At 40.9% G+C, this 9,189-nt stretch overlaps 1 protein-coding gene across 1 annotated transcript in view; it reads right to left on the bottom strand.

Annotated features, from left to right (window-relative positions):
- Positions 1-1,318: 1,318 nt before the first annotated feature.
- frmd6 (FERM domain containing 6) overlaps positions 1,319-9,189 on the bottom strand; it is a 36,264-nt gene continuing 28,393 nt past the window's right edge. Inside the window, exons 10-14 of the mRNA XM_084742610.1 lie at positions 6,445-6,619; positions 5,317-5,625; positions 4,904-5,035; positions 4,532-4,623; positions 1,319-3,138 (exon numbers count right to left, since the gene is read on the bottom strand). Of these exons, the coding sequence (XP_084598736.1) occupies positions 2,848-3,138; positions 4,532-4,623; positions 4,904-5,035; positions 5,317-5,625; positions 6,445-6,619 (999 nt within the window). The 3' untranslated portion in view covers positions 1,319-2,847. The remainder of the gene's footprint in view (positions 3,139-4,531; positions 4,624-4,903; positions 5,036-5,316; positions 5,626-6,444; positions 6,620-9,189) is intronic.

Here is a 9,189-nt window from a genome sequence, read left to right as displayed (position 1 = left end):
AATATGACTTTAGACATTTTCCATTAATGAGAAGAGATAATTAAGTTTAAAACAGTGAAAGAAAAACTGTAAGAAATATAGAAGTTGTTTTTAATTACATCTCAGTATCAAATTCATGTATTTGTTATGTATTACATAAATGTATTGTTAAAAACATTGTTCAGATGCTGTGTTGCCAGTTTGTGAAAGCTGTGGGTTTGAATGATGACAGTTACTTAGAGCTGAAGTGGGATGACTCAGAAAGAAATAACAGTGGTCTAAAATGACTGTAATGAAGTTGTGTATGAGTTTAGAAACCGTAACAACGATCGAGAGGCAAAATTACACATCATACAGCTCAGTAAATAAGAGTTTCTGGAGTTTGACCGTCCAGTTATAACGTCATTGGTTTGTTTTTGCTGACCGACAGCCGACAGACGTCTTGTAGAAACAACTCTGCGAGCGCTGGCTCAGCTCAACATGTTAAAATCACACGAAACACAGTGAACACAAAACATTTAAAGGACAAGCTTGACATTTTGGGAAATATTCACTTTTAAAAGAGTAGTTTGATACAACTCTCCGGTCTGTACGATAAATATAAAGCTAAAACCAGCAGCGGTTAGCTTAGCTTAGCATAAAGACTGGAAACAAGGGGAAACTGCTAGCCTGGCTCTGTACGAAAGCTAAGAAAATCCACCTACCAGCACCTCTACAGCTCACGAATTAACACATTACAGCTTGTTTGTTTGATTGATTTGAAAAACCTATAATAAAACAATCTGCACGGGGGAAATAAAAATGAGGCAGGTAGACACTTTCCCAAATAGGCATCCCACTATGCATCCTCTCCATGATTAAATTCAGTCTTTTTGGAAAAATACACCAAAAAAATTTCACGTTTTTAAGACTACACAGGGCCTTAATTGTTGCTAAACTGATTTATCAAATTTTACTACTTTTTAAGACCCTGCATACACCATGGAGGTGGTAATTAGTGACTTTTAAAGGTGCTAGAAGACTTTTTGTGACATTGGGATAGAGTGAGGCACTCTATGCTAAGATATGCTAATCATTTTCTGGATGTAGCTTCATATTTAGTGTTCTGACACGAGAGCTGTATAGAGCTTCTCATCCCGGCAAGAAAAAGTCATAAGCAAATTTCCCAAAACGATGAACTATTCAGTCTTAATCAATTAGCATTTTTCAATAACTTAAAGGATCATTGCAACCACTTACACAAGTTGTATGTAGAACTTAAATTCTGTGGTCATGATAAAGGTTGTGGTGCAGTGTTTTCCAAACAAGTTTCCAAACACGAATAACAGCACAGAGAAGCTAAAAAATACGATGGTTGTATCTTTAAAAAAGCATGATGACATTATTAACAAACTGACACTGTGGCACTTTGAATTTGAGCTGCTTGATTTATGAGTAAATTCATCTTGCTCATTATTTTAAAGGTCTACATCCTCCTGTCCTCATTCATACCAGTTGATTAGTGAGAAATAATAGCTTGTAACAAACACATCCTGTCAGCTACCACAGTCTCATTATCGTAAGATTAAAATGATAAAACCAGTCTTTCTTGTTTAGAGACAACCTTAATACTGTCACATACGTTTGCTTGTAATACTGAATGAAATAAACTGCACACAGAGTAACTGTTCAACATACACAAGTCTGGACAGTTCATACAAAAATACAACAAGAGGATGGAAAATTAAAAAAAAAGTAACAAATTCCAGTTTAAAATGATTAAACAGAAGACGACAAAGCTGAGCAGAGAAGACCGACATGTGTGCATCAAAATGAAGAGTTTGTTTTGGCCGGCAGCCAGCCCGGGCTCCATTTTGAGTCTAGATTACGGGGAAGCTTTCGTGGCCACAAACTCGACGCACGTCAGGACATGTAGGGACTCACTCGACCTCATTCCTCCCAGGATTTCACAGGACATGAAACAATTTGAAATCGAGTCTTTTTGACATTTAAGATGCTGAAAAACTGGCTTTATCTGCTCAAGTCGAGTGCGGACAAGGTTTAAAAACAAAGGAGAGCTTTGAATTCTGATGGCTTGGATCTGTAAGAGTGACTAAGGTGAGGGTGTGTGATTGTCAAGGCTGGCGATGGTTTGACACCTGCATAGAGTGATGAAGGCACATCGGCTGTGTGTTCACATGATTAGTAAGAGTCCAGTCTGAGAGGGGGGAGCTGGCACACTGCACTTCCTGTTGAGGTAAAATGAAGCGGCGTAGAAGAAGAAACCAAAGGATTATGGATTCATCTTCCCTCCCACCATGACTTTGAAGTGTTTTTGTCACGGCTGCACACTGAGAATAGTTTATTTCCATTTCTCATCTTTGGTTCGTAGCTCATGATGAGTGATTTTGTCCTTTGCGTCCTCCAGAGAAGATCTTTGATATGCTCTTCATGTCTGTGCACGAGTCTCTGTCTGCTGCAAGCGTAGGTGCACGCACACAAAGTCACTTTATAAAGCAGCCAAACACGACGTGTGGTTCTTGAAACCAGTCTGGAGGAGACACATTTGAATAAAAATGTTTTTTTAAAAGAAGATGACACGATCCCTTTTGTTTCCTTTCACACAGGGGAGCAGCTCAGGTTACGTTTTAAAGACACAGGCTTTCTTGAACCCAGCGTTCACTCCTTTAAGTTCCCATTTCAGCCAGAATTCTCCATGTTTGTTCGTAAATTATATGTTATTTGTCTGAAGTGGTAAGTGAAGGGGCAGCCAACTTGTTGCCCGTTTACTTTCTCCTCTTGTCTCGTTCCCTGAGGGCTGAAACATCTCCACGTCTGACTCGGAGGAGCGAAAAAGGTCACCCTGAGGTCGCCTTGTTTGCGTCTCCGTCACACCACGAACTCGGGGACCTCCTCGCTGGTCAGGTCCAGGGAGAAGTACTTGTTGGTTCTCTTGATGGGGAACGGGTGCTGCTCGCTGAGCATGCCGGCACGCTGGTCGGCGAGGCCCTGGTAGCCGCCGCTGTCGCTCAGCTCCTGGGCGCAGCCAAAGGTGTAGCTGTGGGCGGTGTCCTGGCAGAGCTCCGCCCACTGCAGGCAGTCTTTCTGGTAGAGCCGGACGTCATCGAGAGACTGGCTGTGGCGGTCGGTCGAAGACTGAGGCTTCCTGCACGCAGAGGTCTGCAAGCGGAGAGAAACAAATAATATTATACATTATAAATATTACAAAAAAAGCTGCAGGAGATCAGAAATAATCAGTAATCATCAATAATCAGTCAATTATTTTCTTGATTAATTGATTAATAGTTGTTTGTTTTAAAATGACAGAAAATGGTGAAAAATGTCCATCAGTGTTTCCCAAAGTCCAAGATGACGTCCTCAAATGTCTTGTTTTGCTCCTAACCCATAGTTATTCAGTTTACTGTCATAGAGGATTAAAGAAACCAAAGACTTTTCATTCAAGAGGCTGAAATCAGAGAATTTTGACCTTTGTTTATTTCTTTTTTAAAATTCATTAATCACTGCAGCTCTACCAGGAGAGTCTCTCCTGCAGGCAGGCAGAAAGCAGTCAGCTGATCTCCGTGTCTATCACTCTTCTCCTCTTACATCACACTTAATCAATTTTGAGACTGTTTGTATTGATATCAATGTAGAAACAGTCATCATGGCAGCAGCGTCCTCCTCCTCCACCTGCACGCTCTGCAGGCGCCTTCTCTTGCCTAAACTATATGGATTATTTCCAACATGTGTGAGCACGTCTGACGTGGACAATCTCTTAATGCGTGCTTCATGTGTGAAAGGGAACGTTCAGATGATTTCTCAACCTGACTCTCAGGAGTCTACATGTGAAAGCAGCTACTGATGACAGGAGAATCTTTGTAGTCTAACTGTAATTAACTTTCCCTCCTCTATTGGACTTTTCCTCATAAGATACTAAAATGAAGAGAAATAAACTTTGTCTGCTTTAAGAATGGAGCCTTAAGTTATAAAACCTGTATATTTCCATAATAACAGAAAGTTTTGTCTTTCTTTTTTAAAGACTTTTTAATACTTTTTTATTACTTTTGTCTTACATAATGATCACTTATGACACAGTGCAGATTCTTTTAAATGCACGAAAATGCATTACCAGTGGAGTGTTATGTTGACGTGTGCATTATGTTAGAGCCATCAATATGTACTTCACTTTACTGCACAAACTGTTATAGCATACTATGGTTCCTCCTTATGATTCTGTTTGTGTTTGTGTGGGTGAGTATAGGTAGTCATAATGTTTTTGTAAGCCTCATCAGTCAACCTCTTGTTTATAACTAGTCAAGAGCATCCATAACAGAATTCATTATAGGTCACATCTGTAATGTTTTATGACTGTTGATATAGTGCATCAGGAGGGATTATGTGGGCTTGTGAGTGTAGTCATAAAGCATTATGAACGCCCCCTTAACTCTCTATAGATGTGGTCTTCATAGAAAGCTTTACCAATTTATCCAAACATAACTTGTTGTCTTTAGATGCTGTCTTGTATTGTGTGTATTGTGCTAATACAACTGCAGATAATCTCATCTGATCTTACCTGCGGCAGAGACTCGATGCTCTGTCCTCTCATCTTGACGACGGTCTCAGAGGAGCTAGAGGTGGAGGAGCTGACGTCTTTAACTATCAGTCCTGTTGGAGAACAAATGATAACGTTTAGCTACAGTATGAAACAACTCTTCATTGGCCTGCCTCGGCTCAGCGCGGGCGTGCTGGGTGGCAGCCGTTAAAAATGATTTCACAGATATTAAATAATTAATTCACCCCGGGTTTATCTGCTTCTTTATGGTTGTCTTCTGTCAGCGCAGAGAATAAAACACTTTTTTACCTTCTGCAGATGCTACAGTTCACCCTACAGAAGTCTTAACTAAAAGTTTGAAATGTGAATAACTCAGCGAGACAGAATCTGTACCTGAGTATCCGTTGCTCTGATCAGGAGACATGGTCAACATGTCCTCAGTGATGTGGATACACAACTCCTGGTCCAGAGCCATCTCATGAAGCTCCTCGTAGTCTTTGGGGTCGTCCACCAGCATCTCAATCTCTGAAGGAACAAATGTTAATTATTAAAACAAAATCCTCGAGACAGCTACAACTTTTAACTTGTAATCTGCTTGTTTTGAGTGTCTTGTCATTATTTTCTGCCAGGTAGTCATTATTGTTTTGTTTTTCAATACAGAAACCACTTGGTAAACCCTCAGTGTGTCCAGTGACGTCTTTTTCAAGCATTTCAAGGTACAAAAGCCAAAAATTTATAGACTCTAGAACCCCCTAGAAATGTACAGTACGTCATTTTAGATTAAAACATTAACTCTGCACTCTTACCGTCATCATCTAGTATGCGCTCCTTGCCGCTGCTCTCGATGCCAGAGGTGTGTGAGCTCCCGTGGCTGGTTGTGGACGAGCTGCAGGTTCGTAGGGGCCGGTGCGGGGCCTGACCCGGGGCCCTGAAGCTGTCTGTCTCGATGCCGGAGGTGTGCGAGCTGCCGTGGCTGGTCGTGGAGTGGCGGGACAGGCGTTTGTGGTGAGACATGCTCCCTGCGCTGCTGCCGCTCGCCCGGGAACGTTTGTCCAGGTGCTCCATGTCCAGCTCGAGAGCGTCGCTGATGTACGACTCCCTGTACTGCTTCTTCTCTGAAATCAGACAAACACAAACGCATCTTAATATTTATAACCGGTGCTGGAGGTAACGTGCCACATTCAGAATATTCAGGTTACTTTTTTGTAACAAGTGATGCAATGCAACCTGTTAGTTTTGCAATTCAAGTACTCAGTTATTTAGTTACGTTATCAAATAAGTAATCTGTTACTGTTAGCCTTGAAGGTCTTGTCAGAGGAACCAACTATCCAACATGTTTTGAAAAACTTCTCCTGTGTTATAAAAGAGTTAACTAGAGAGAACATTGGTTGTTTGACTCCACATGATTTAAAAAGCTTGTGCACTTTTATAGTTTGTAATGTAGGCTTGACTTCTGAGAGGATAACGGGTTTATTAGTTACTTGTTGAAACATGATGGCTATATGAGCCTGTGTTTTATTGCTCTAATAGAGGCATCTGTTTAATATGACTTTGCTCGGTTTGTTGTCAGATTGTTAACAGCCAAAAGGCTTCACAGGTGCTACCTGTCAGGTGCCCTCAGTTTCAGTCTACTTTCATGCGCTTCAAATAATTCAACTTTTTTCATTGCAGTTGAAATGCAAAACAAATACATGGTAGTTACGTGCATTGAGACCCAGTACCTTTACTTGTATTCAAACATAATGGAGCTGTATCAGTGGATATTGCATCAGTCATTCGTGAAGAGTTACAGATTATTATAGGCCATGTAGTAATGTTAATGTTAATGTTAATCAAACCCACAGCTGAAATCTTTATACCTTGAATATTATTGTGTTTTGGTACACAGTGTAAGACAAGTAGTGAAAGAGCGATATGAAATTGGTGGACAATACCTTCGTTTTCCTCCAGCCGTCGGACTTGTTTGAGAACAGGCTGCAGGTTCATGTAGAGCCGGTGGCTGTTGCTGAGCAGCTGCAGGAGGTGGCGAGAGCGCACGGGACAACCTGTGTAGTAGATGAGTTTACGGGCCGAGGGCAGACCGTCGGGAAGGATCTCAAACTTCTTCCCCTGAGAGAGAGAGAGAGAGACAGCACATGAATTTTGATTACAGGACGCTGTGATTTATAGCCGTCAGTAATATAAGATTATGAAATAGGAATGTAGATTTGAAAATGTTATCGAGTGCCAGAAAGGCCTGAAGGCAAACCGCAGAGGAGGAACAAAGTCTGATCTTGAAAACTACTCCGCAGCCAAACACAATGCAGTGATCAGTCCACGTATCTGTTCTTCATTTCTACACACAGACACTGAAACAAAGCATTTTTCAAGAGTTTTGATGATTTTCCAGGAAGAGGACATGTTGGCCTGAACGTACGGAAAAAATAAAATGGTGGGTTTGTGCTTTCTCCCGTGCCTTTTGGCAGAGGCTCGACCCAATAACAGCTGTCTTTAGTGTCAGCGGGGTTGTTTTCAATACAGACCCATAAACATTTCTGCAAGGGTTTGGGCTTTCAAAGGCGACGGGGTGGGTTTAAAGCTCTGGAAAATGCAAAGAACTGCACATTTCTGACCGCAGGACTGAGCTTTTCACTTTATTTATCCAGTTTTTTAAAGAAACCAACTCCAAGCACGTTTGAAGCCTGTGCATAGGTAGGGAAGCACATTATAGGTATTCTGCTTTGCACTAGAGAGAAATGAGTTAATAAAAACTAAATGTCAGTGGTTTTCCTATAAAAAATCATCCTCTCTGGGCTGAAAGACTTCCCCTTCAAATCCCCAGACCTGCAGGAAAACTCTGGGTGGGAAAATGAAGAAGAAATCCTCTGCCATCCCTCAAGTTGACTATTTGTCTTTAACCTCAAACTGCCCCTCTGCAGCTCCTGGTGGCCACCAGTAAAACACTGAAATCATACTGGGCAGCGATTGAATGTGAATGAGCCAAACTGAGTGAAGCAAAGCAGGTTACAGCTGCATGAAATCTCTATTCTCCCTGGTGATCTCGTTGCCTGGTTTTTGACTGTTTTATACACAGTCTTGGGGGATATTTACTACGTGTCGTAGTCAGGCACGCTGTAAATCTTACTGTTGTTTTCAGGATAAGTTACACTGCTCAGACATGCCATAATTGGCCTTGTGGTTATATATATATGTTTTATGCATGCATTTTGAAATTGTCTCGCCTGTTGTCAACACAATAGAAGGAGAGCGTCGGTGGGTTATTTCACGGCTCAAAGTCTGAACCAAGGCTCCAGTTTTTGTTAAATTATACACATTTGATCCAGTAAATTGTGAGGGATCCAAAGAACAATACATGACATGCCTATAACCTATTGTCAAAACCAATGTGAGTTGCAGCTAGGGATGAGTGAATATACCATTATCTGTGTCTGCATCTGTTTATCTAACAAACTGATCTGTAAGCCTACCTGTGCTTGGAATAGGCAGGGCTTAAACTGGATGCGGGTGTTGCTGGAAGTTGTACGGATTGATCGGAAGTTACAGAACTGTTTATTTTGCTGTAATTATTGTTTATGGGAAAACTACAGAACGGACTCAGAATTTAGTTTCAGATTAATATTTCTGATTACAAGAATAATTGAACAATTTTTTTAATAAACTTCAGTTAATCAATGGACACAACACATGCAGTATTTGTTACCCAATGAAGACTTTCCTTATGGTATGGATATTGTTACAATTTTCAGTCATGATACTCGTATTTGTAAAACGTACAATCTTTGTTTCCTTATACTTGCATCTGAGGTTGGTGTGTTGTCAGCTCCTTTCAGTCTCGTCCTCTATAATGGGGCTGCGACTAAGAATTATTTTCAGAGTCGATTAATCATTCTATTATTTTCTTGATTAATCAATTGACAGTTGTGTTGTTTTTCCAGCTCTGATAATAGCCTGCCAGAACTTGCTGTCACTGGTCTAAAAGTTAGAACCATCCAAATAAAGGTTTTCACACCAGAAACAAACCGAAGCATGGTTCAGTTTGATTGGAACTGAGACCACCACTTTTCTTCTGGATAGTTTTTCACCTGTAATTTTGGTTTGGATCAAACTTAAAAGCCAGACAGACTAGATCAAACGAGTTAGGAGTGAAAGGGATATAAGAACAATGTTGATGAGACTTAGGTCACACAGACAACTCAAGTTTAAATTGCTCATTACAGCAGCAGAACATAGTGTTTGGCTTCTAGGGTCCAACCTCATAGAGATAATGGGGTGTGGTGAGCAAAAAATCAGGTGCATGCTGGAGTGGTGGTGGAGCTGAAAGGACAGGCAACGATACCGATGCAGGGCAGTGACAGACAGACTGAGAGATGGAAGATTTTTACATTTGAAATTCTGTCAATTGGGAGTGTGTGTTTGGTATATTATTATAGACAGTGAGGCATGGCACATCAGGCTGACTGCCTGAAATAGCTTGCAGGCATTGCTACATTACTGTGAAAAAAAATATTGATAGTATGTAATGAAAAAAGAGGATATTTTCATATATTTTCCACTCCTCTTGAGATCAAATGTTTTGGCACCACAGTTCCCATCATGCTTTGAGTCATTCACTTAGCTCTGGCCTTCTTCTTCCGTTCCACATGACATTAATGAAACATACACCTCAATCTTTTTTTTAG

Source organism: Lutjanus erythropterus, chromosome 18 (assembly GCF_056507025.1).
Source record: "Lutjanus erythropterus isolate fLutEry1 chromosome 18, fLutEry1.hap2, whole genome shotgun sequence".
Lineage (NCBI taxonomy): Eukaryota > Metazoa > Chordata > Actinopteri > Lutjaniformes > Lutjanidae > Lutjanus > Lutjanus erythropterus.
The sequence above is the reverse complement of the archived record's forward strand: the minus strand, read 5'-3'. Positions and strand labels throughout refer to the sequence as shown.